This window comes from Plectropomus leopardus, chromosome 2 (genome assembly GCF_008729295.1).
Source record: "Plectropomus leopardus isolate mb chromosome 2, YSFRI_Pleo_2.0, whole genome shotgun sequence".
Taxonomy (NCBI): Eukaryota; Metazoa; Chordata; class Actinopteri; order Perciformes; family Serranidae; genus Plectropomus; species Plectropomus leopardus.
The window spans coordinates 16,749,849-16,777,842 of NC_056464.1; the positions used below are offsets into that span (position 1 = coordinate 16,749,849).

At 39.7% G+C, this 27,994-nt stretch overlaps 1 protein-coding gene and 2 non-coding genes across 3 annotated transcripts; 1 reads left to right on the forward strand and 2 right to left on the reverse strand.

The window, feature by feature from the left end:
- On the forward strand, positions 1-27,817 carry LOC121954947 (protein kinase C delta type-like). Its single transcript, XM_042502706.1, has 17 exons — positions 1-154; positions 14,745-14,875; positions 15,122-15,394; positions 18,494-18,662; positions 20,508-20,539; positions 20,626-20,711; positions 21,166-21,295; positions 21,444-21,544; positions 21,682-21,766; positions 21,983-22,107; positions 23,200-23,373; positions 24,206-24,297; positions 24,401-24,463; positions 24,634-24,772; positions 25,102-25,290; positions 26,372-26,500; positions 26,650-27,817. Exons 2-17 carry the CDS (start codon positions 14,767-14,769, stop codon positions 26,806-26,808), a joined length of 2,055 nt encoding a protein of 684 aa, XP_042358640.1. The 5' UTR covers positions 1-154; positions 14,745-14,766; the 3' UTR covers positions 26,809-27,817.
- On the reverse strand, positions 16,315-16,386 carry trnae-cuc. The gene has a single exon. It is a non-coding gene; the product is annotated as a tRNA-Glu (tRNA).
- On the reverse strand, positions 20,118-20,190 carry trnaf-gaa. The gene has a single exon. It is a non-coding gene; the product is annotated as a tRNA-Phe (tRNA).
- Positions 27,818-27,994: the final 177 nt, after the last annotated feature.

Sequence of the window (27,994 nt, forward strand, 5' to 3'; positions counted from 1 at the left end):
GACACGCAGAGAGACAGAGGGAGCCTGAATTAACAGCAGCAGACTTGAGCACTTCCTTAAACACCATTGAAGATTTTTGAAGTCGGGAAAACCGTGCTTTAAAAACCAAAAGCTCGCGACAAACTAGAGGACACTTTCCAGCTCAGCGGAAGAGGTAAGACAAGTTTCGTTGAAAAACGGTTAAACTTGTTAGCGGTTGAAAAAACTTGGTGTTTTGGGACATTTGGGACGACAGCACTTGTCTGCTTGCAGGGGCGTCAGGAGTCGCCTGTCTGTACTGTGACCCGGCTCCTAGCTCACGTTTTGGCTCATAATGGAGAAGTAAAGCTCGGTTGACGTCGGTAGCAGAGGAGAAATGACTGTGTGTCGTTGGGATTGATGGGAGTTTCTGTCGCGGTGTGACTCTCGCCGTGTTACAGTTGTTGTTGCGTATGTTTAGCCATGTTTCAGTGCTTGCCGGTCCGGTTAAGGTCACAAAACCTAACTTGTCTCTGGTTATACTGGTTATACTGGCAGTAGTCTACCATAGACTGCCACTTTGTTTGCTTCACAAATTCCTCCAGCTGAGTGTTGTCTCCTGTGGCAGCAGAGGGTCTCTTTGTGGCCAACGGTAACGGAAAATAAAAAGGGGGGTAAACGGTGGCGTTCAACATTATGCTAACGACTAGAACAATGAACACAAACCGGAAAAACATGAACTCAACTTAAGCCCTTTATCCCATATAAAGACATGTCCCATTCATAATACATTAGCAGATGAGCTTCTCTCTGAAACACCTTAGTCCGTGCCTTAAATGTCCTTTACTGGGCTGGTTTAAATTGAGTGGTTAAACCCCTTAATTAATGTGAGAAAGATAACAGTTTACATGTTAGTTTTTGTTCCATCAATGTTCAAATTAACCTCTTAACCCTTTGAACCCTGTGCAAATTGGCTCGATTTTTCACAAAAACATGGAAAAGGGCAATAAGTCACTGAACAAGAAATGTATAGAAATCTACAAGAAAATTACCCGAAAAACAGGAAATCGCCTGAAAATAGTTATATTATAATACTAATAATTTATATATATTCAGTAACTTAATTTTGAATATAAAATTGCAGTAATTGTAAAAACAGTTTTCTTTATATTTCCCTAATTATGGTATAATTTTCTGATCTCTCTCTCTCTTGTTGTTTTCACCTTTCACAGTTTATTTAGCAGTTTCTGAGACATTTCTTGCCAAGTTGCTGATTGCTTTTTTCCAGTGTTTTTGACCGAAATCAAACCAATGTGCTCATGTTTTAAAATGTGTAAATGCTTGTGAAAGGTGTTTGACTGCAGCACAAGAAAACTGATATTGATTCAGGTTTTAATGGGTTAAAGTGGCCTAGCTTAATTTCGGGGTATTTAAAAATTCAGTGTTTAGGATTCAGGGAAATATATCAGCAGAAATGGGAAATAATATTATAAGTATGTTTCCTTCGTGAATAATCACCTGAAAATAAGCACCGCCATTTGTTCTACAGTAGCCCAGAATGAACAAACCAAACAGTGGCTCCAGATAGGGCCATTCGCTTTTCTGCCACTGTAGTCGGAAGCCTATATGCAATGTGCATCGTCGGAAAACCACTGATTTGTAGCTTGAAACTTTGTTTCAGTGTTTTTTCTCAACGGGTCTGATTGTTTTGGAGAGGAAGAGACCTTTGCAGATAATTCGGCTCCCGGTAACTGCTCCTGAACAGTAAACGCTAAAGGGATTCTAACCAGGAGAAGTTTTGGCTGGTTTCAATGTATATTCTCACTTCTAGATGCCACTAAATGCCCCTAAATCCTGAAAGGTACACTGACAAAAAAAACAGCACTGACAGTAATAAGGTGCCTATAAACTAAATTCTTAGTGAGTCTCACAGATTGTAACCATAAAATAACTGTTAACTATTTCATGCAATTCACATTACTACAATTTACTGTACATGAAAGCTGTCAACACTTGAATTAATTGCAAAGAAGTTTGATGATTGCTTTATTAGTTGAGTATGTTTTTAAGATTAAAAAGTTTGTGATTCTTCGATATTCAAAATGAGTTGATTCCAGCCTCTTAAATGTGATTATTTTCTGGTTTCTTTACTTATTTATGATGGAAAACTGAATCTGAATAAGACATTTGAGGATGTCCTTGTGGGTTTAAGGAAACACCCATCAATGTTTTATTACCATTTTCTGACATTTTATAGACCAAACAAAGAATGATTAAGAATATAATTAACAATAAAAATTGTCAGTTGCAGCCCTGCTGTACATGCAATCAAAAAATGTGGCTATAACCCAAATTTCTTGAGACTAAAAAGCAGGTAAATTGAGTTTGTGTTCACTTTTCCTTGAAGTATTTTTCAAGCAAAAACCCAAACATTTACTTGTTTTATGCTTCCTCGATGTGAGGATTTGACGCTTTTCTTTGTCAGACTTGATAATTAAGAGAATAGCTTTAGAATTTGGACTGTTGCCCAGATGAGACATACTTCACCCTCTGCTCTTGGAAATTACACAGGGCATTTTTCACTATTTTCGGACATTTTTATCCACAAAACAGTCGCGAAAATAATGGACAGATTATTAATGAAAATATTGTTAGTTGCAGCCCTATAATATAACTTGAACTGTAGCCGGTTTGCATAGTTCACCTGGGACCAAAGTCCATGAGCCAACTATGCCAAAAGTCTTTCCCTCTTTGCACTCAGTTGTAGCCACTTGAATTTCCATCACATAACTCCCTCACCATCCTTCATCACCTTTTTCTGGGTGAAGTCAGCGATTGAGAAGCAGGCCACGTGTGAAACACAATGAGAACAGTGTATTTGTGGCAACAAAAAGAAGTGTCAGTAGGGTGATTAAATAAGTCTCTGTGTGAAGACTTCTCTGCATTCTTGTGGCTGTAAACAGCTCAGCCCTCTGAATCCACAGCAGCTGACATGACTCATCAGCTTCCCAGGTACATTAAACACATTATCTTATTTTGAAATATTTCCACCATTGCTTGTGAAAGTCTTGTGTCACACACTACAACAGAGTCTTGCATTTGTGGCAAGACTCTGTATCCTGTTATTATCTTCTGAAGCCAGTGCAGCTTTGTGAGCGCAGGTAACACTATCTGCCTGCATCTGACTGCAGTTACTGGTGTGTCAATATTGGCTTGTGGCTTCATGAGCTGCTTGGAGGACACCTGGGACATCTGCTCAATGAGGAGTTACCCATGCAGCACCGATCCCTGGATAGTACAACACACATATAAAAACATCATGACTCATATAATTTAGACAGTGTTTAGACTAATATTAGGCTGTATTGAGTGTATGAATAGTTGATCATTTATTTTAAGACAGGATGGCAGAGAGCTTCAATAGATATGCCAAATGAAAAGTCAAAAATCATCAACCAGTCACTTATTGTATCGAGCCAGTGTACTTTTTAAGTACCACCTGTCTCTGTGGCACTGGATACCATCAAGTACTGAATGTTAATATCAGTAATTTGTTTAGTTGAGCTATTTTAACTAGACATTTAAATATTTGAATTGCACATTTTTTATATTTTAAGCTGCCCACAAAAGATTAGTGGTAAAATCGCTTTTTGCGCTGGCCAGGCCATTTTTTTTCTATGGGGAGACCAGTAGCCCCCAATTAGACTGCTAATTGTGCAAGCGCATGGTGTGGCAAACTGCTCGAAATTGCCGCTGAGCACTATGCTCAAACTTTGACCTTGGTTGCCACTGAACTTTCAAAGCACAACCAATGAGACAGTTGTGTGTGTCGTAGCCAGGAGTGATACATGCAAGCAGGGATGGTAGAGAGTGAAGGAAGAAAACTCATCCTGCCTGAATTGCCCAAACTCTATAGTACAACATTAAAAACATAGCACTGTCTCATCTGGAAAAGTAATAATGTATGGTGAAATGTCAGCAGTCAGATGGGGCAACCGGGTGTTTGTATGTTTATGAACTTGGCTAAATCCAATGTTGTAGTTAACTTAGCTTTCTTGTGCACTTTTTGATGACATAGTTGTGCTGCACCTTGCCTCTGCAATTGTCTGAAACCCGTTTTAATCATTCTAATTTAAGACATTTTTTCAGGTCCAGTAATGCAGCACAGGCATTACTCTTTATGACACCCTAATAAAGGTCACAAGCAGAACGACCTTGGTCTTTTGACAAAGTTGTTCTAAATACTTAAAGTATTGCTGGAGTTTCTGCGTCTTTGATTCATCTCCCTTCTCCATGTACCTTAGAAGTAGCTCCATCTGCAGCAGTTTGAGCAGTTGCAGGGCAAATTATTGATCTGTTGATTAGGTCAGAGCTGATCAGATTAGATTGATGGATGAGAGGAGCAGCTGCCTCAGAAGCAAGTGAATGCAAACTTATAGACTCGGGTCAGTAACTATTAAGTTTAACTTTCACTGCACCTGACGTTCCGTTGTCCTGTTTGTGCACAAAGTATGTTTCGGCCTTTGAGTGTGGTGCAATGTGTAACCAAACGGTGTATATATTTCAATAGCGCTATAATGAAAGGTCCAGCTCAAAAAACTGTACAATCTATACATTGCAGCAGATGTTTTGATAATGGCAGGCCGCCACAAACAGATTAATGTGTGGGAAACCTTGTACTCAACAAAGTAATGTATTGGGGGAAAAAAAGTTCATTTTGGTATTGATATCACACTCTGGTAGTATTAAAAAAAAAACCCTGCAGCAGTATTTAACACCAGTGTTACCAAAACTGTGTGTACAGTTTTTTATTTGCCATAAAACTGAAAAAGTGCAGTATCTACTGCAGCTCTTTTGTTGTGATGTGCAATACATGATTCTCAGTAAAAGAGCACCCTCTGTTAAAATGCATAATAACACACAGGAGTACACACTCACACATACAGGCATTTGGCACAAATTTGCTTCATCAGCACTGGGTGATAATAGTTTGGCTGATTATTTGCCCTTGGCCTCTTCTCACTACCTCTCTCTCTCTCTCTCTCTCTCTCTCTCTCTCTTTCTCTCTTTCCCATACACACTCCATCGTTTCACCCTGCCTGGCTCTCTTTGCTCAGATGCTATTTAGTCCGGTCTAACCGAGGCTTTGTGAACTGTGAGTGAGGCAGAAATGGACACCACTCTTAATGCATGTGGAGAGAAGACACACCCACACACACAGTGGCAGGATTCATTCCATGCTGGTATAGCAGGTTTGACACCGTGCCAAAGAGCTACTCAGAAGGAAAGGGACAGAAAATCAGAAAAGGTTATCTTTTCACAACAGCCACACCAAAGTTTGTATCCATGTTTACTGTCAGTCTTAATTTCCAAAAGGCAGTTATTAACATCTTGTTTTGGTGTTAGGTTAAATTAAGGCACAAAGTGAAATTGCATCACTGGAATAAATATGCCACAACAGTTATTCAACTGACTCATCCGACCTTGACACAGCAACCTCAGCTCTGATCTCATTCACCAAATCTTACTCACTTTTCTCTGCTGTCCTACTTTGTCCCTGTCTCCGGGTGCATGTACGGTATGAATGATAGAAAGAGAATTTAACATCATGGAAGAGTAGTGAAAAACACATATTCATGATTTTTTTTTTTTTTTTTTGCCTGTAGGTGTTGGTGTCAAGACAACATCCATGTAGTGTGTCTGTTTACATGACCTCTGTGAGTGTGTGTGGTTGGGGAGGGGGTGTTAGACATTAACCTTGGTTAGTGAAAGAAAGGAGGGCTTTGATTCTCTCAAGCCGGTCTCCACAGAAATTCATTAAAGGCTGCTTTGTTCAGGTTATTAGTGTGTGTGCGTGCACAAGTACACTTATGTGCTTTCAAGGCGGTGTTAATGCGGTAATAATACATGCCAACAGGCCTCGGTGAAAGATTTTTGGATTAAGGAAAGTTTTGTAAGAATTACGTTGCTTTATTTTGCATAAATTTCTTGGTTAAAATTGGGAATGAAAAAGAAAAACAAAGGTTACCGTATTTCATATTATCATCTCCACCTGGAGGTTATGTTTCATGTTCTTGTTGTACATGCCACTTCATATATGTTTATATTCTTATATTCTTATATACACTTATATTCAGAAATTTAAAACTTTGTGGAAAACACTTGCACCATTTCTCATAGTTTTCAACAGATATGGTCCATAGTTGGTTGACCTGGTTGGCAACTTCTAGGAGACATGAACAATTTTAACATAAATTACAATAGTTCTTGAAGGCATTGTGCAGTTGTAATGCAAGTTTCAATCCAGTTGCCAAACAATACAATGGTTAATGCGTGGTTAGGTTTAGGCACAAAAACCTTGCTCATGTTTAGGAAAAGAAAACACCCACACTTTTAACTTTAAAAAGCTGTTGGAAAGCCTATGCTAAAACATAATTGTTTTTGTTGTTGGTCTTTAACGGTGGTCTGTAGTTTGGTGGGCATCTTACCTGGGTTTCACGCTATACACCAGCCCCTCCACCTGCCTTTACTAAGTCAGGACGCCACTCAAGAAACTTTGATATGACACTTAAGTAACATGCACATGTAATGTATTCATAGTTTGTAGACATTTACAATGCCAAAATTTAGTTTTTCAACTGGGCTGCAATGGGCTGCAATTTTGACATGCTCGTATCAATGCCACTCCTTTTGTGGCTACAGCACGAAAGCAACATCTTGATTTTAAGTGACCAAAAAAGTGGTCTTGAGACTGACTCACTTAAAATAGAATATGAATTCTCTACAAATATCTGCATGGTGTGCATCCAAATTTACACGGTGAAAGACCAGATGATGATGAAGACAGAGTCTAATGAAAATCATTCAATAGATATAGAGGACTGTGCAAACTTTAGTGCTTTTAGTTTATGTATGTGAAGCTGGGAAAAATAATGTTCCAGCAGACTCTCACAGTCAGGAACAACAAACCTTCTCCATGATCACTATTTAATTTCCAGTGATAAGAGATTGTTTTTGTTTAGCTATCTTAAAGAGCGGTTTCATGATGCTGTTGGAATAGATGTTTAAACAGAACTACACACCAGGTTATTAGCTTTAAGCGTGATTGTGGCCAGGCTGACTCTGACCATGCTTGCTCAGGTACATTATAATCGTGTGAAGCTTGTTTGTTCAGCTTCAATTTGCCAGGCCACTGACTGGCCCAGCTCAGTGCAGGCAGGCTGTTCTGGGTCTCTTTCACTCAGCTTTGCTCTTTCCCTTTTTCCTTGTCACTTTGTTTTGACAGTACGCTTTCTTGAAGTAACTCAAAAAGGAACACAAAATGGGAGAACAAGGAAACTGGAAGCTGTTTTGGTCATGTGGGTGTTCCATCACATTTTTACCATATTTCCTGATATTGATTATTAAATATATTACAGTAAACCGTGCGGAAATGTGCCAAACACTTCCTGGTTTTGTTTGACAGCACCCCGAGGGCAGCACCAAGTGAGCCAGAAATCTCAAAACCTGACTAACTCTCACAGTGGATGCTATGACATGTAGTTTTGCAACACTGACATTGTCAGAAATCAAGTCAGTTTTTATATATATATTGCCAATTCACAAGACCACACTCTTTAGAGAACAGGTTGATCTGTTACTTGTTTTTCAACTTCTAGCTTTATTGAGCATCTTGTTAGGCCAGATGCTAAAGCTCGAGGTCTTCTGTCACTTAGGTGAACATAATTTGTTCACCTAACTTCTACAAAGCCCTCTTACAGCTGAATTGTGCCTTTTCTTAGTGGACAATCCCTGGCTAAAGTACTTGTACTGAAAACACCTGTAAATATTTTGAGTCAGTCAGGGCAAAATACTGTATGTAAAAGAACCCAGTCAAAGGAGCCAGTATGCTGCAGGTGTTAACGTTTCTCAACATTTCTCATGTGAAAGAGTTTCATAGTAGAAAAAACACCAATGTAGTATGCCCACATGCACATTCTCAGAACCTTGAAACTAAAGCGGTAAAAGGTAACCCAGCCATTGTTTTTTTTTAATTTTTTTATTTACACTTGTGCTTTTCTGTCTGTGACATCTCCAAATGTCTTCCATGCGAAATACCTATTGGTGTTGACTCAACAGAATTCAAACCTGGGTATTAAAAAGTATAAATAGACATTTTTAATTACAGAAATTTAGACTAAGTAGAAGAGCACAGGTGTAACAAACAACTTCTGCATTCCATTTTGATGAGACAGGTCCAGGGTCCTATTGTGCATGCTGTCACAGGAATGGCATACTGTAACATTTAATGACACTTTGTTTGTTGCTCGTGTGTGTTTCCTGCCATGACAAGTCAAAATGTTTGCTGCCGAAAAGGTATGTCGCACACATGTTTATGTTGAATTGTCTTTAATCCTGAATGGATTCTGTTGTTGAAAAAACAAAACAATCACTGCCTTTGACCCTGTACATCTAGATATGCAGTGTACAAATTGTATGCAGTCAGTATTTGAGCAGTATTTCTGTTGTGCGGGCTATGCTGAGGGTGTTCACCTTCACATCTCATTAAATAGGAACTGTAGTCCTTTTAATATGTAGACTCTCTGTAGACCTAATCACCATGTTTGTTTAAATAGCTTCCGAGTAGAAAACCCCTGCATCATGTACATGCAGTTTAACAGTGCTGAGCAAACGGGGATAAGGAACAGATGAGATAACAAGAGAAAATGCTTTTGTCTTGTTTTGTATGAGGGCCCAGGGACTGGAAAGGGGTTCTGGTTTTTTAGATTTTCATCTGCAAACAGCAAATATGCTCAAAGGCAACTCTGTATTCAGCATCTGTTATTTCATACATATTTAATGTATAAGTGTATACATCTCATTCATCTAAAACTCAAGTTTGATGCTTTCATATCTCATCGATGACAAAACTAACATTAAGATGGAGACCTAATTCATCTGTTTGGCGACAGAATAAAAAAAATAACATCTTGAATTTACCCAAAAGTAGCAGTTAGTCCAACCGGCAGTGAGATGTTGCGTTGGGTAAAGGTAAATGTGGTTTCTCAAGGATGCTAGCATAGTAGCACAGTACTTAAAATAAGCACATCAGAAACATAAGCTCATAAGATTTTTAAAGGGAACAGCTATGACTGAAAATGACAACAAAAATAAACGAGTATGCTGCAAATTATAAATGCTGGTTATCTACCTGGATGTCATTGATGCTGTTAGCATCATGTTACAGTTATTCAGCTTATTTTAGGGGACTGATTTTTTTTTATCAGAAAAGTTATCATGAACTGAACTGAAGCCATCAAGTTTGATATGTTGTTCCTTTGCAATAAATGACATAAGTCGACACTTGGTACTTTCCTGGTGATGCCCTTACAGGCCTGTAATGCAGTCATATTCAGTTTTTGCTGGTTTCAAGAGCTTTTTTTCTTGAGTCTGGCAAGTCAAACACATACTCAGTACGACTGAAGTCAGGTAGCTGAACAAATGTGTTGTCTTGTCTACATGTCTAAGGTTGTTATCGGGCTGGATTTTTCCAAGATTTAGGGACTGTGCATAGTATGTAAAAGGCTACAGGCTCCACACCATTCACTGAGTATTTAAACACCCCCAACGCATGCACTTTGGGATGTAAACAAACCTTCCTTGTTCATGTTGCAAAACAGTAGCCTAGTTCAGGAAGGAAGGGTTAACCATTCATCAATGCTGTGTTGTCAAACATTCACGTTATGTTTTTGAATGAGACTGATTCTCTTTCAGTTTTCCTGAAGGCTCACAAATCAGAATTATTTAGAGATTAATAGTCTATGTCAATAATCTCATAATTTCTTTCACTGATTTGTGGATGCAGCTTTGCTCGTAGTACATTTCAAGGTGCTGGAGGAAGGCAGGAGATTCTGTTGTTGGTTCTCTCTGTGAAATTGTACTTTTGTGTTTATTCCTGCTGATTAAAGGTTGCCATACAAAAGCTCCAAAACCTGCTAGACCTGCTTGATCACCTCTCCTTCTGACTGACATCTTCATTAATTCAGCACATACCAAACCTTTGACTTGTCTGTGGTGCATCGCTGAGCATGACTTTGATTATAGTCTATTTATTGCAGACAGTCACGCATCTCCAGTATTTTGTCTAATGCATGCAGTCTAATGGAATATCAGTTTCACGTCATAGCAACCAAAGATTATTTTCCTTTCTGCATATTAAAGATTAGGGATGCTGTTATAAACAAAAACGGTAGTATGCAAAACATGAAATATTGATATTATGTTAATAAAGCACATATGATAATATTGTGTAAATAATCCTCTTAAATCTTCTCAGTTTCTTTCCATTCTCACTTTGTCTCCTTCTCCACTTACCTACATTTGTATTTTGAGTGTAATTCTCTTGCCATAATAAGGGGGGGGTGGACACAATAAGCACTTCAAGATGAATTTGACTCATAGCGTTATCATTATTGTTTTAAATTTTCTACAGATATTACAATAAAATTGTTATTGTGAATTCTTTTGTCCATCACTTATGACCTGCTAGAAGTGTGTGATGGTGTTTTTTTCTGTAGAGACCCTGCCTGCTACCTTAATTTTCTAATTGTCTTTGTATTTTTTGTGTTTGGGACTTTTTGGGTGCGTACCCCCACAGTGCTCGGGTGAGGTATGGTCTAAAAGGGTAGCTAGCAGGTGCCAGAGTGTAAGCAGCAGGCATCAGATAAAACACAGCGAGGCAAATTGCCAAACGAGAGTTAATCTGTGGTTGTTTTTTATTTTCGCCCTCTCTGGCGAGCGTGTTTACACGAAGTAACTGAAATGTCATGTATAGCATACCTTTTAATCTATTATATTAGCTTCTTGCTAAAATGTGTGAGTCTTCCCATTCCTGTTCATCACAGGATGAACTGTTCAAGTAATCAGTTTTGAATTCATCATTACTAAATGCTGATTCTGAAATAAACTAAACTAAAACCATATGGTTTCAGCTGATATGATGTGGGATTTTTATGTCAATTGGCGACGTCATGTTTTCCACATACTCTGCCTTTATGTGTATAATTAGTGTATAATTTATGAATTCTTTAGTGTTGAACAAAGTTAACACATGAACCACAGGTAGGTATTTCAGCTTTACAATTGCCGGTAGTTGGCAGTCCTTTCAGTCTAGGACAAAAGTCAAAATGACTTGCATGACAGCAGCTAAAAAGGCTCCTTGAAGCCACACATGAACAATATCCATCTCGCTGGAAGTCAGCCTCACTGTGGCTGGATCTAGTGAAGGGAAATCTGGTTCTGTCATTGAGTGTGTTTTTTTCTCATGTCACTGGCCTGCCTTCCAGTATGTTGTCTATCTTTTTCTTCTTTCCCTCCCTTTTGCTCCTTTCCTCTGCCCACCCCTTCCCCAATTGCATGTGCTCATTTTTTCCACTCTCTCCAGGGAAACAAGGCTCTCTTTTTCTATGTAGCAATGTCTGTGTATGTGTATGTTAGAGTGTGTGTACAGTGGAGAGAAAATTGGACTTGAACTCGAAAAAAAGCGTGTCTTTGTGTGTGTTTCACATCTGGCAATCTCCATAAATTTGATTGGTATTATGAGAGCTGTAATAGGTTCTCAACGCTCCTAGTTAACATACATATGCATTCTCTCTTACCACAGCTTTATCCCAATACAGAACATCTACATCAACTAGGCACTTTTTATATGAAATCCTTTAGAAAATACATTTTTCACATTTAATACAGCATATATATTACAGTAAATGTTTATTTAATTTGTGCAACATGATCGTCCTCTAACTTCTTGTCTTGTTTGCTTTGTTATTAGGCATACTGTTTTCATGTGAAAACAGTGACTTTACTTTAGCTTAATGTTGACATGGTTGGTCTTTTGTGTTTGTCCTTATTCCTCTGCTGTAGCCCATGACTAAAGACATCTGCAGTGATCCTATTTGTCTGCAAAGTTCCTTTAAGTTTTCTTGTATCATCCACCTCGAATCCATTAATACCTGGGCAGACATTTGTGATTTTTGATCAATACAGGGTGGTATGATCGCATTGGCTTAAATCAATTCGCTGGCAGAGATGAAGGAGCATGGCATAGATTCATGATAATACCTGGATATTTAGATGCCAAGATGGAGCCTATTCATTCTGCCACTGGGGTATACCTATAAATTAAGCTGGACGCTTCATGTTTTCTTACCATTTTGCTGGCTAATGAATAACCAATGACTTCTTGAGGAATTAGGGTTACGAAGGTTGCTCCAACTTCCAGACCACATGTCTGTTGGGCCCCATACCAGTGCCTCCTACACACTACACATCCCCCTGACTGAGCCAATAATCGAAAATTATGTTCTTCTGCCCATATTTATACAGTTGCACACATTCACACTTGAGACCTTCTTCAGTGCAGGTGCTGTAAGGCCTTGTACTGCTAAGCAGCTCCACATGGCCCACATGTTACTCAGCTCAAAACAGCATCTAGTCTACCTCTGTAGACTGAGCAGCACTCGTACAGATATCTGAGCATGCACTGGTTCAGTCACTCAGAATCTGAGCTTGACATTCAGCGATGTGAAAAGGAACATGAACACAAACAAAACTTGTTGTTTAATATTTGCATACATTCTGCTTTTAGGAATTGCTGTATAGACATATAGGCAGCTAAACATCATTTCATAATAAAACGAGAGGCTGCCTCAAATCACAGGAATGCCATGTTGCTGAAGTTACTACTAAGCCATGATTATGGTAAAAAGAGACTAAAGCTACAAGAGATCAAGTTAAGGGACTTAAAAGCTCACAAGCTGTGAAGGAATTCTGTGGGATTTTTTTTTTTTTTTTTTGCTGCTGCTGCTTTGGGAATTCGGATGTGGGCTGATATGCCCGCTGGGTCCTGCTACTCTGTGACGTAGCATGTGTGTGACTCTTTGGCGTGAAACAGCTTTGATAACATGATAGGTTCAGTAAGCGTTTATTTGTACAGCTCCTTCAGGTTTAAGTCTGACATGTCAGACTGGCAGCCCCTTAGGAAATGTCTCCCTTTGTGATCGGTTATAACAAGGCCCCCGGAGGGGAAATGGAACTAGTTTCAGCTAATGTTTGCATGGTAAGACTGTTATGTATTAAGGACAGATTTACTGAACACTGTGTCCCACTGCTGAAAACACATGACAAGTGTTTGTCCTCCTGACACCTTATGGTAGACTCTGTGTTGTCATGATACTGACTGCTCCTTCAAAATAACACGTTTTTCTTACAGCTGACTGTATGTTACATGATATTTAGGGATGGTTTGAATTTCATAAATCTAAAGTACACACAGTTTATAAAAAGAGTAAACAAAGATTACTCCCTTTCAAATGACAATATTGTTTGCTTGCTGTCATGTTGCCAACTTGCCTGCCACAGAGTTGCCCAAGAGGTGTTTTTCTTGTGTTGGAAACTATGATTTAAGACTGTTTGTCGGTGTGTGTGTGTGTGTGTGTGTGTGTGTGTGTGTGTGTGTGTGTGTGTGTGTGTGTGTGTGTGTGTGTGTGTGTGTGAGAGAGAGAGAGAGAGAGTATAGAAGGGGGCAGGTTAGCTGGGCAGATTAAGAATGACTCTGTAATGATTATTGTTCAAACCCCACAAGAAGCACTTCAAGAGGAAGTGTGCGAAACACATGGAACGTAAGAGCTGAGCAAATCTGTCACTGGAGCAATTCATCATAAATGACACAAGCCGGCGGACAGTTTTGCAAGCTGTGGTTTCTGTTTCAATACCTGGTGGTGTTAGGTGAATAGCTTTACAAAGAGCCTGAAGTAGGTATTTGTCAGCATAATAGATCTAATACTGCAATTTTCAGGTGTGGCTTCCAGATAGTTTGATGCTTGTCTACATTGACTCAGAAACATTTATAGACATTATGGATAGAAAAGATGGAATTTATTTTTGACAAGTCATTATTCTGAAATACAGGAAATTTAATAGTCAGTAGAAGTCCAACAAAACAGATATTGTTAGCAACTGGCTGCAGAGCTCCACCCTATACCACTGAAAATAATAAAATAAAATGAAATACTAAAAGCTAACCAAACAAAGCTGCAAAAACAGTAACTGACTGTACATTTTATTGAAGACTGAATGTTCTCCACATTTGTCCATTGACAACCGACTGACAGTGATTGCAATTTTATGATGTAATGCTCCAACAGTTTTTTTAGAATGGCCACAGACTCAGATATATACAGCTAACTAAGAAGAGAAAGCTGGGAAAAATTACTAGGCAACCAGGATTAAAAAGCACAATTTGTGTTGGAAACCTTCCAACAAAATCAATTTGAAAATGGTAAAGAAGCAAAGAGACATCACTGCTCGTCTTTTACCATCTGTTTGTCTTTTTCCCTAACACTGAGTCTTTCTGTTTGTCTTGGAAATGTGATCCTTTTGATTTTCTTTTTCTCTCTGGTAATCCCAACCTTTACACATGAGAGCAAGATGAGGGAATGAGACGTTCTGTTTCTTATTTTCTCATAACTAGCAGGTAGTTTCCAAAGTTATGTATTGGCCTGAAACTTCTACTTCCTCTGTAGTTCTCATCTGACAACACTATAAGCCACAGATGCTTTTCCTTCTTGTTTTAAGTGCAGAACTTAAGCAATCCTGATACAAGGTGTGTGTGTGTGTGTGTGTGTGTGTGTGTGTGTGTGTGTGTGTGTGTGTGTGTGTGTGTGTGTGAGAGTGTGAGAGAGAGTGCGCGCGTGCATGCATTCCTGCATGTGTGAGATGTTCTAACCATGCGTTTGTCTTTTTTCTAGGAGGCTTAGGTGAGTGGTCACCATGGCACCCTTCCTGCGTATCGCCTTTAATGCTTATGATGTGGGCACTCTGCCTCCTCTGTCTGACCCTCCCATCTGTGCCATCAAGATGAAGGAGTCTGTCAACACAGGTATGTACTGATGCACACATGCATGCAGGCATAATTTTATGTAGATACAGGATGGGGCTATGGAGACAAGATGTCCTGAGTTTAATTGCTTTAACAGCCACTATCTGCTGAGCTCAAAAGTCCACAAGCAAACTCTCTACTCACTCCAGGCACATTGTGCTGCACTCACTCATTTGCTATGACCTTTGTGAGAAAGAAAAAGACAAACATTTTGTTCTCAGTGATGACTTCAGTCTTCTTTCACAGAGCGAGGAAAGACCTTGGTCCAGAGAAAGCCAACCATGTATCCAGCCTGGAAGTCCACTTTTGATGCTCACATCTATGAGGGGCGTGTCTTAGAAGTGGTCCTCATGCAGAGTGCTGAGGAGCCATTAGCCAAGGCCACGGTTGGCGTGTCTGTTCTGGCAGAACGCTGTAAGAAGTCAAAGACCAGCGGCCATGCTGAGTTCTGGGTGGACCTACATCCTTCAGGAAGGGTCCAGATGGCTGTACAGTTCTTCCTAGAGGATACTGATGCAGGTAAAACCGCCACACCTGGTTTTAAACCTTTTCTAAAGCTCCTTTTTCACTTCTTCTGGCTTTTTTATAGGAAAGGTTCCAGTTGCATCTGACACAGTAGAGTCTGACTTAGCAGTAGTCACGGGTATTTATGGGCTCCAGCTCTGATCGGCATTGATGGAAACGTGTTCATTTTAGCCCCTTTACCAGCAAGACAGGAAATAAGCAAGATAATAAGCAAGAGATATATAAACCGAAGTAGTCACCACCTTTCTGCTGTATGCTAACCTGTGGTCTGGCCTGTCCGTGATGTCAAACTTGACACACACACACACACACACACACACACACACAAAAGATAACATCAATACACACAGAAAGGCATACTCCTCAGTGTACACAGCTCAAGTCGATGAGCAATGGGAATTGAGTCTATTGGAGAGGAGTCTATTTTTTAGCAGGTTTACTCATGTTTAAAAAACCTGTTTACATGCGCTAATCTGTCACATCTATCTATATATATATTAATCTATATATATTTATCACATTAGATATGCATGACCTAAATAAGCAAGTTAAAGTTAAGAAAAAAAAATCTTAGATATTATTTATTAAGAGTCACCCAGAAATAATATCTATCTTCTCTATAACAGTGTGGGTGTGATTAAATCAACAGTGGCCCAGAAACTCAGCAAACAGCCCCATAACTTTCATCACATTTAGATTCAAATATTGCTAAATCCTGATGGAAATATGTGAAATCACATCACTATCTCCATCACCTCACGTTGAACTGTCAACTAATTCAAACTAGTGTGAATGACACAGACATAAATCTCCTGCATTATATAACTGTGTGTTCCTTTATGACTTCATCAGTCAATTAAGTTTAAGTAGTTTATCAGAATATACAATATGTGTACACTACCTTGAAAATAGTGTTCCCTGACCGGGAATCGAACCCGGGCCGCGGCGGTGAGAGCGCCGAATCCTAACCACTAGACCACCAGGGATGGATAAGCTGTCTGAAAGGTGATAGTCTGTTTCCCATGGCTGCCAGCAAAGCTGCCCTACCCCATCTCCAACTATTTTCATTTACACCCACAGAAAATCACTCTTTCAGTGTTGATATGTAATGCCCTCTACTGGTGGAAAGGATTCCTCACCATGTATTCATTTGCTTAAACTTTCTACACACAACCACACTTTAACATGTTAGCTACGGTGGACCTCTCCACGGAGCGTGGAGTCGTCACGCTCAGGGCCAACTAACTTGCAATGAACAGTCTATCTCAAACTGCCGAGGGTTAATGTGCATGCTGGTAGCATATCTTAAGCTAAACTTGTCAGCTGACTACAGGTGTGGCCCTGTTGCTAATGCAGTGTGTAACAATCCCTCAAGGTCGTAAAGGCATTTAGCCTCAGGATTGAACTTTGAATATATGGCTCAGCCTATGTAACAAGAAATGTTAATACCTATTTCTCTTGATACAGTGTGCACATGTCCACTAGGACTAGGATTACAAAAATTGCATACAATATAGTGTTTTCTGGTACTGGAATTTTTAACTTTGATGCAGTATCTTGAAAAATATTGATATTAGATACAATTTTCCATACCACAGGGAAAATCTGATAATTAGGGCATACAATGTTAACATTTTTTAAGAAAATATAATAAGAATATAACATGACAGTGAGTTCTGATCTTTTCTTCATGAGCAACAGAGAACATCAGAATAACTGTAATAAACATTAACAAAAAGCAAGACCGAGAAAGTGAAACTAGAACAGGTGTATCGACACTGTGGAAAATTAGTCTTGCAACTGTTTCAAATATGAGATATTCTTCTTATGTTAGCCTTTTTTTTATGATGTGTTTCAATAAGTTTAAGATCATTATGGTTTATTCTGTCAGGAATTACTGGAAGATGTTAAATTATTGGCTTGTTTTGGTGTAGAACGGCATTTTAAAGACATTGGATAGCAGAAAAAATGATTCACCATTGGCAGCTTGAGATCGAAATCATATAACTATTATTATCTGCTGTCAAAAACCTGTTTTAGTTTCATGTCTGCTTTACACAGAAGTTAAGCAGAGAAGTGCTGTAATTAGCTGCTAGCTCTTCATCCCTTATGGGGAAACCAGTCTGTGAATGTCACTGCTGTCTGCCGACATTCATGTGATCGGGTGAAATTTATAAACGGGCTGTGTTCAGGGGGGATTTCTGCATGGGAGAAGAACAGTGGGGGTTCACTGTTCAGGGCAGGGGCAGATCATGAGAGGGAGGTGTGTCTGCTGTTACGAAAAGCTCCCTCCTACACACTCCGCAGGTTTCCTGAAAAGCAGCCCGGAGTATTTTTAGGCATGTGTGAACAGCCCTCAAATGTCTGCCTCCCCCTGTCTGTCTTCTTTCTCTTGCCCTCTCTCTCACTCCCACTGTCTTGGCTCAGCTCACTGAAGCGCTGTCCAAACATAAACATCTGTCAGTAGAATGGCAGAGAGGAAATTAGTTTATCTCGCTCACCTCATCACTCTTCCCACTTTTCCCTGTCTATCAAGTGTCTCTCTAAGGCTACTCCTTTTTTGAATTGTCTCTCTATCTCTCCACTCCCTCTTCCCCCATCCACCCGCTTACCCTCCCTATCTGTTCCAGAGTTTCTGCCTTCTTTTGTTTACCTCTTTCATGCCTCTTTTGCTGTCTTGTCTTGGTGGCTTTTGACCCCTCCCGCTGACTTGCGTCAGTCGAAGCCACTTATCCAAGATGGCATTTTTCTATGTTTACCCTCCATTTAGAAGCAACAACAGTACCCTCCTTCTGTAGCAAAGAGAGCCTTCTATTTAAATACCTCTCTGCTATTAAAACTGATGACTAATTTATGATAATGAACACAGTTGCATCATTTAAGGAACATTAAAAAAAGCTCATCTGCTGGACTGTAAAAAAAACCCAGAATGACTCCTACCTTAATGCATCCCTGATGTGATTTTTATTTGTCTTTGACAATCAATAAAAATGCTTATTTGGATACAAATGTACTTTAAAGCTGTTTGACAAACACAATCTGTATAGACTATAAATACAATAGATGAATCTGTAAATTGATCTCTCTTCTCAGTGTCGGCACAGGCATCAGTGAAGGTTTCTCCTGAGGATGGACTCACGACCCTCAACAGGAGGAGAGGAGCGTTCAAGCAGCCCAAGATTCACGTCATCAAGAACCACGAGTTCACCGCCACCTTCTTCGGCCAGCCCACTTTCTGCTCTGTCTGTAGAGAGTTTGTCTGGTGAGCTGCCACACTTGGTTATTTTACAGCCATCACAATTATGTCATTGTGTTATGTTTGTGTACTTTAACTGGTTAGCACTTAAAATACTTCATTTACTTTGACCTTCAGTATGTTTTGAGTATCTGCTACATTCCAGTGAGAGACTATGGTCATAATGTCCAAATGCTGCTCTGTTTGAGCATGACTTACCCAGAAGCAGCCAGTTTGCCTGTCTGCTTGTTTTTCTGCATTATTATTACAATCAGCACATCATTTGTCACCAGTATACTTTGATAATTCCAGACCATTTATGCTGTTACCCACTGTATGTTCTCCGGATGCCAACAAGAAGAGTCCTGCCCCTATGGATGCTTCTCAAAAGACCAATTAGTTGTGGTTCTAGTTTCCTAAATGGAGCAGTTCGGGGGTGGGAGTGTTGTAATGGTAGAATCAACAGCAGGACTGCTGTTGTGAGAATGAGTCACTGTCTTGGGAAATCCCACAAAGAGCTGTCATGTTGTGTTCCAACTATGTCAGCAGCTCTAACCCGTGAGCCAAGCTCCTCCTACAGTATCTCCCAAACTACAGTATCATCTTTCCCCTTTAGAGACAGGCAGGAGCAGATCTGATGTTTTTTTATGTCTTTGCATATGTGTGTGACTATCTGATCTCTATCTCTAAGTTTCAGTCTAATGTGAAAATATCTTTCAGTTATGCTAATAACAAACAAATAATAAAACATGAGTCATGGGTGTGCCAACCTCGAACAACAGGTCCCTCATACCTTTTCTCATGCCTGTTTTTGTATCTGCAGGTTTGAAATGATTAAAGGTTTCATTATAAACCACATTCAAATTCTCGACAGTCGGAATTAATGTTTTCAATTTTTAATTATCGTTAAAACAATGTTTGATTGCAGCACTTTAAAAAACTCATGGTAAATATGAGCCAGTATCAACCAAACTGTCGTCCAGACTGGTGCAGGGTTTGTTTTGTTGTTCCCTTGTTTACAGATTGGATATATATCAGGCATATTTTGTGATTCCACTGGTCCCTTGTCTAGTGACAGGCGCACTTTCACAGACAGGCTATCTTTGACTTTAATGCATGTTTGATATGTGCCTTTTCATATGATTGCATAATCATATGAAATCATCAGAACAAAAAATAATCAGAGTGCCTCTTATTTTATTCATGTTTTTCTACAATTCTACAATTCTACAATTTCATTTAGCAGACGCTTTTTATCCAAAGCGACGTACAACACAAGCAAGAATTTAGACTTTAAAACATTAGGTACACCTATGTAATTCCTACTTGGCGCATTTCTACAAACTGTGTGAAAGTGGTTTGGCTCTGTTGACCAATAATGTAGGGGTTTACATGTACGTATGAACAGCAGGTCATGGGTAGAGGGCCGCGATTGGCGTCAAATACAATTATACACACAAGTAATTAAAAGCTGCCACCCACTGCCGAAACCCGGGATCGAACCAGGGACCTTTAGATCTTCAGTCTAACGCTCTCCCAACTGAGCTATTTCGGCTTACACTTTTATTGAAACACACAGTTTCATCTCTTCTTGCATAATACTTATTGAAAAAATAAGTTTGCAGGCAGTATAGATGTAGTTTGGTAACTGTCGCATAAAGTAGACAGTAAACTTGTGTTTTACTCCTGCTCGTTATCTGCATGCTAGTTAGAGTACATCGCTGTCATCACCACAATCCTAGTATTGAAAACCACCCTGGATATATTGCTCTGATATTGGCAGCCATATTTTTCTTAGTCATGGCTGAGAAAATTCCTTTTTCTGTTTCACCCACTACAAGGATTTAATCACATTGCTTTTCTCCCACACAGGGGGCTCAACAAGCAAGGTTACAAGTGCAGACGTGAGTGTTTTATTCACTGCATTTTTATCACATTTTATCATTTTGTATTCTTCACAGTTAATACAATATTTATTTACTTCACCCAGAATGTAATGCAGCAATCCACAAGAAGTGCATCGACAAAATCATCGGCAGGTGCACTGGGACAGCGACAAACAGTCGTGACACTAAGGTTAGCAAAGTTAACGTTCTCCAAAATCAATGCAAAATCTCAGATCTGACACTGACAAACTGCATTCTGCTTTACAGCATTATCTGTTATTACTTCCCCCAGCTATGGTTCAGCAATGACTTTGATATTTTCTCCTGCTCTATTTTCTGGCATATGACTTAGGCACTGCTATAAAGTACTCCATTATTTATTGATTTAGTCAATATGTTTTTTTCTGTCTTACACAAAACACTGCAGACTGTTTATCATGAGTCAGTTCTTCAGTATCGCTTAACACAGGTTCAACCTAAGTTTAAAAACAACAGCAGCACTGTATTCAATATGTACGTGTCATTTCATTTTTTCCTTGCCACTTAAAAGCTACTTAAACTGACAAACATAGTCCCAAATGTGTCTTCTTTAGTCATCAGATAGCAGCTTTGTGTTACCTTAATTTATCTTGATGTATTTGCAGTTCCAGAAAGAGCGCTTCAAGATTGATATGCCGCATCGCTTCAAACACTACAACTATAAGAGCCCCACTTTCTGTGACCACTGTGGCAGTCTGCTATGGGGTCTCTACAGACAGGGCCTTAAATGTGAAGGTGGGTCTAATGTGTTCATTGTTTTTTTACTTTTAATGTTATTATCTGTCCTTCCTCCTGCCTCCATTGCTTTTGACAGTTTTCTGTGTAGTTGTATTACTTTTCTCCACTTGACTTGTTTCAAATCATTTTTCAAACCTCTGACCAGACTGTGCCATGAACGTACATAGTTACTGTCAGAAGAAAGTGGCCAATCTGTGTGGAATCAACCAGAAACTTCTGGCAGAGGCTCTGTCTCAAATCAGCCAGGTTTGTACTGCAACAAACTTTACTTTTTTTTACCTTGTGTGGACTATGTGTACATTTTATGCCAGTCAGTGTTACAAAAATAATATCAATTGTCACTGTACTATGTCAACAATATTTTTTTATTTTTTCATCTCCAGAAACCCTCAAAGAAGGGTGATGACTCCAATGCATCAGATATCGGGATCTATCAAGCCATCCCTAGTGCAAAACCAGATCCTAGTGGTAAGATGTGTTCATTGTAGAGCACATTGTCATACAAAGTTGTTTGATTTCAATTATGTTTTATCTTTAATGGTCAAGTAAGAATACTAAATGTGACTGATAGTCTGTTTAAATGTATTTACATTTTCAAATCTTTAACTTTTGTATAAGTTTCCATGCATCATTGCATTCAGATTTGCATGTATTTACTATTTGTGTGCAAATGTGTATTCACAGCAGATGGCAAAGACAAGGAAGGGGGCTTGAGCCCAGCCCAAACTGCATCTACAGTCCCCCGGGTACGCCTCAACATGAACCACCTGGTATTCCACAAGGTGCTGGGAAAAGGCAGCTTTGGCAAGGTAGGCCCCATGGTCCCCATCCTTAAAAAATATATATTAAAAAAGAAAAGCACACCCCAGTGTCCAACTGAGCGGGTGCTGGACCAAAGAAACAGCTGGCAAAGTAGAAATAAATAGATCCACACACCAAGTAGCTCCCATTAGAAAGGTTTTGATGCTGTGTAATGTTTGGAGCCAGCAGCTCTACCTCAAACGTCTCACTTCTCTCCCAATCTTTAAATCCTTTCCTTTATTTAAGATAAAATTATGTGTAGACACAAAAAATGCAAGACACTGCAAACTTGAAAAATTGCACAAACTTGCTATGCCAATGATGTTACACATATGGTAAAAAAATTGTTCCCATGTGAATGTCAGTTTTGTAAATGAACATTATCCACCAAATATAACCTTGAAAACAGCAATGAAATAAGCAGAAACAGTCCACATCTTCATGTTTTAGATAGTTTGGAACCGTTAGAAGTGCTATTACAAAGAAATATGTGAAAACGTTTGAAATGATGAAAGCTGAATTCTAACACAAGCGAACACTGAAGGCAGAATCTTATCATGTTTTCATCTCTTCTCTTAGTTGAAGTCTGTCACTGTCCTTTCTTCATCCATATATAATTTATGATTTGTTTTCTTTCGTTTTCTTCATTTTTGACGATTAATAGTTATCATCTCATCTGCAGTTTACCTCTTTCTGATAAATGCAGCCTATTAGTTCAATACATCTACTCACAGCTTGTTAAATGACGTGATTGCATCGATGTTGGAGTGGTTTACAGATGAGAAAGAGCTCAGTTATTCATGCCAGGCATCATTTGACATTTGTGAAGGTTGACCTATATGGGGAAAAGAGAGAAGCAGATGATGGAAGGTTCATCTACGTATGTCCAGGCCCAATGAGGCCTGATAGCAGTGCATTTCAGTAAGATCAAACCTCCTTTGTCCTCACTGAGCTACATTGAGATTAAGTATGTAAGAACACCAAGAATAGGGAAAGATATGAAAAGCTTCTTCATTTCGATTTAATGTTGCTCAATTGTTTTCACGAAACTGGTGTGGTCACACTGATCAAGTCCTCACCGTAAGTGTTTTTGACCTCAGGTGCTGCTGGCGGAGCTGAAGGGGCGGGGCCAGTACTTTGCAGTTAAGGTTCTGAAAAAGGACGTCGTTCTCATGGATGATGATGTGGAGTGCACCATGGTGGAGAAGAGAGTGCTGGCCCTCGCCTGGGAGAACCCATTCCTCACACACCTCTACTCCACATTCCAGTCTAAAGTAAGCACACACACATTGATTACTGTGTTTCCCCTATAATTGTAGAAGAACCCTTGGCAGGCCAAAAAAATCTAATTTGTATTTGCCAGAAATAAAACCTAATATCAGTTCATTCAGAAATCAATGATGGGGTGTGTTTTTACCAAGCTTTGCTGTAATTTACAGTCATGCTAGTTTCTCTCCTCTTATTCACCAAAGGCGGGCTTCGCCTCTGTGAGGGAGGGGCAGAGGAGAGGAGAGACAGGTGAAATGAACATTACTCAAGATGACAACAATTTGTAATGTTTCACACAAAAAAAGGCCATTACTATAGGCTTATGATAATTATGGTGACTAGCAAAAAAAAAAAAGTTGTTAAATCCATGCACCTTGGCAGTTACTATTACGGCAAATTCTATAATTCTGTTAAATGTTCATGCTGCCGTGTTTCATGTTAGTGAAGTCACTTGAATTATAATATTAATAAAACTGATAATAATCTCACAAAGAAACTTGTGATTCACTCCATACTAATTAATCAGATTGCTAACAGGACCTTCCCATCTTTACCCACCCCCAACACGGCCCAACCACTGACACCCCAAAGCACTCAACCAAGGGGAAACGCTGCTGAAAGACTCTATGAGCATGAATGAAAGCATGTTCTGTGAATCAGCCCAGGCAGCAGCAACAAAAGTGACAATTCCCAGTTGTTGATAAAGACCCACACTCCCAGCCCCCCTTATCTGAATCTATTCTCACTCAAACACACACACACACACACACACACTCTCTCTCTTCATATCTCATTTGTCTGCAGCAGTGAGCTGACAATATAGTGTTGCTTTCACAGGAGCACCTCTTCTTTGTAATGGAGTACCTGAATGGGGGCGACTTGATGTTCCACATCCAAGTCAATGGCCGCTTTGATCTCATCAGAGCCCAGTAAGTACACTGGGATACCGCCTTAAGAACTATGAGCAATACAGCAACTGTCATTTTACACAGTAAAGTGTTTAATGGTTGTTTTGCACATTTCAACCTTCAGATTCTATGCTGCCGAGATAATAGTAGGACTGCAGTTCCTCCACTCACAAGGAATCATCTACAGGTAAGATCCTACTGCCACTCTATACTGATGTTTGCAGTCTCAACCCGCGACTTCAGCAAAAAGCAGAACTGAATCTATTTTTGTATTTTAGACTGCAGTACTTCAAAGAGAATATTCTGTAGCATAATTGGTTCTCCATCGCCAACATCTCTTCATGTGTCTTTCCTCAGAGATCTGAAGCTGGACAATGTGATGCTGGACAAGGACGGACACATAAAGATAGCGGACTTTGGCATGTGCAAAGAGAATGTGCTTGGAGACGTCAGAGCCACCACATTTTGCGGGACACCAGACTATATCGCACCAGAGGTTAGCATCAGGGCCTGGCTGATATCACAATTCATACCACTACTTTTCCATTCTTCAAGAACTTACTTTTAAATCCTTCAAACATTTTTATTCTGTTTTTTTTTCCTTTAGAACATTTTTAATGGGAAGCCCTTTTCTCACTACCTCATGCACCTTCAGTCTATAGCTCCCCTAATGGTCATTAGGAGGCACGAGCGGCTACACACGACACTATTGTTAATCCCTTTGCCTCTGCAGTACTGGTGAACAACAGCAGCGTGCTTCTGTTTTCACAGTGTGTGTCCTTGTTCTTAATGTTATCTATATATTTTGTGAAACTCTAATCTCAGATCTTGCTGGGACAGAAGTACACCTTCTCTGTCGACTGGTGGTCTTTTGGTGTGCTGGTGTACGAGATGCTGATCGGTCAGTCACCTTTCCAAGGCGATGATGAGGATGAGCTGTTTGAGTCCATCAGGTCGGACACACCTCACTACCCTCGCTGGATCACAAAGGAGGCCAAGAACCTGATTGAACTGGTACCTGACAGGATCCACATGTTATTAGGCACTCTTTGTTTCACATAGGCAGACACAGTGGTTATGTTTACATGCACACTTATATTCCCTTATTAATGAATATGACAATATTCTGAATTTGATGCTGGTCATGTAAACAGCATATTCCATTTAAATATTCCCAATTGAGCCTTTTCCCCAATATTACATTTTCTGACTAAGATAGGAAGTAGATGCAGGTATTATTTGGGTTTTATTGACGTTGTTTGGACATAAATACAGCGCATTCAGAGGATGCGTCTGAAATGGGGTTTTTACTGCAGTTTCTTGTCTGTTTACGGTTGATTCTGGATAGATGCGCTGCACTCAAACCAACTCGCCAACAGTTTGCAAGGCTGTGGGGAAAAGATGTATGCTCAAAAAAAAAAGCAAACATTTCTGGTTGGAAGGAGAAACACATCCACTTTTAAACATGGAAGACTTGGATATCAACAGGTTTTTGTCAGTCAGTCAGTCAGTCAGTCATTTTCTGTAACCACTCGTCCTCGTAAGGGTCGCGGGGGGGCTGGAGCCAATCCCAGCAGTCATCGGGTGGAAGGCGGGGTACATGCTGGACAGGTCGCCAGACTATCGCAGGGCCGACACATATAGACTAACAACCATACACACTCACAGTCACACCTAAGGGCAATTTAGAGTCACTCAACAGGTTTTTGGGTATGCACAAATATCAAAATGCCGACCTTTTCAAGAAGGTGGCTGAAGGAATGAAAAAAGGAAGCTGTGTCCGCACGGTCCATCCAGTCCGCCATCAACGACTATTTTGATGCAAAGAAGCAAAATGACAAGCAGCTCAGCTGTTCCACTTTTCTGTATATTAATGTTATAAACTACAAGTTAGGGTGTGTTAATAGGAGTCTTTTTCAGAATTAGGGCCACAACCGGATCATATTGTGCATGTAAACAAACTTGGTTTTTACATGATACACATGAATAATGCATATATATTCCTCTTTGTCACAACACAAAATTATAGGGAGTTTTTTTTCGTTTTTTCCTGTAATCAAAATGGTCGTCTCCTTTCTATCCATCATTATTCCAGTTGTTTGAGCGAGATCCCAGTCGCAGGTTGGGTGTGGTGGGTGACATCCGTGCCCATCCGTTCTTCAAAACCATCAACTGGCCAGCGCTGGAGAGGAGAGAGGTGGATCCTCCTTTTAAGCCCAAAGTGGTATGAACCTGTCATTTTGTTTCTGAACAAACTATGTAGGTACCTGAAATGCATTTGTGTAAATATGATTGCATCAGTCCAGGATGCAGATTACTTCAGTGTGCTGTGTTACATTAACCTAACTGAAATTCCTGACCTGCCACCCACAGAAATCCCCCAGCGACTGCAGCAACTTTGACCGAGAGTTCCTGAGTGAGAAGCCGCGGCTCTCCCACGCGGACAAGAACCTCATCGATTCGATGGACCAGGCAGCGTTTGATGGCTTTTCTTTTGTCAACCCCAGACTGGAAAACATGATAAGCAAATGAAAGACAACTAAATGGCTCCTCTGGGAACACCGTGTCAGCCCAGCACTTTGAAATAGGCTCTTATCCTATTCCCTTTATCTTAATAAGGTCTAAGTTCAACTGGATGGATAACAAGTACATAAAAAGATTTGGGCTTGACGATGACTGCTTTAGTTGCTCTTTCAGAGCGAGAGATAACATGAAACCAGAATGTTTGCTAGTGTCTAAAGCAATAATATTGTCTTTGTTGTAAACTGTATAGGTGTATAAAATAATATAAAGCTCCAGGAAATTAAGGGAGATTCCTATGAAACAGTGGTTTCCATAATCAAGGCTGGGGGGTATTCAATAATGCATTCTGTCTTTTCTTACTTTTGTCAATTTTCCTCATAATGACTCATAATAATAATTTTTATTCTTTATGAATCATCTAATGTACTGTATCCGAAAATTTGAATTTACAAGAACAAGCATGACACCATTATTCAGTTAAAAAAATCTGTACACCCACCATTACATATGCAAGTCAAAAGAGTTCAGTGGTACATAAGATATTTACTCTCACTCAGTGCACTTTGCTTGCTGCATGCCTCCCATTACACCCCACCTGTGTGTGTGTGTGTGTGTGCGTGTGTGTGCGTGTGTGTGCATGCATGTGTATGTGCATGCATGCAGATATTGTTTAGATGCAAATGGTGCTACTGTAGTCGGAAACATCGTCTGTTGTTGAATGAGTCCTCAGTTGATATCTGGCAGACAGGCATCATAGAAAGAACTGTGCTATGAAGATGGGGTGATTTAAATACCTCTAAAACTGAAGTCATGTTATTGCCGAAGTGAATAGTTTCCTGCACTGTCTTGAGAAATTGGAGGTGCTCTCAGCACATCCCAGAGTCTCACATAACCTCAAAATTGTTAATCTTTTTTTTTCTTCTTAAATTTAGCACAGGATTTCTACATGGCAGTGCCATTGGTGTCAAACTTCTCGCTGTAAATCAAACTGAGGCACAGTGTGCACAATCATTCCATACATAATATTAATTTTCTGGGCTGTCATCAAACTTTTGAAAAGAGTTGCAGCAATGGTATGGTACTGTACCTGTACATCTATATGTGTTGAAGGATGTGTTATTTTATGTGGGAGGGATAGGCATTTTACTGTAAGAATTGGGTCTTTGAAATGTTTCGTGTTGCTTGAATGTAGGAA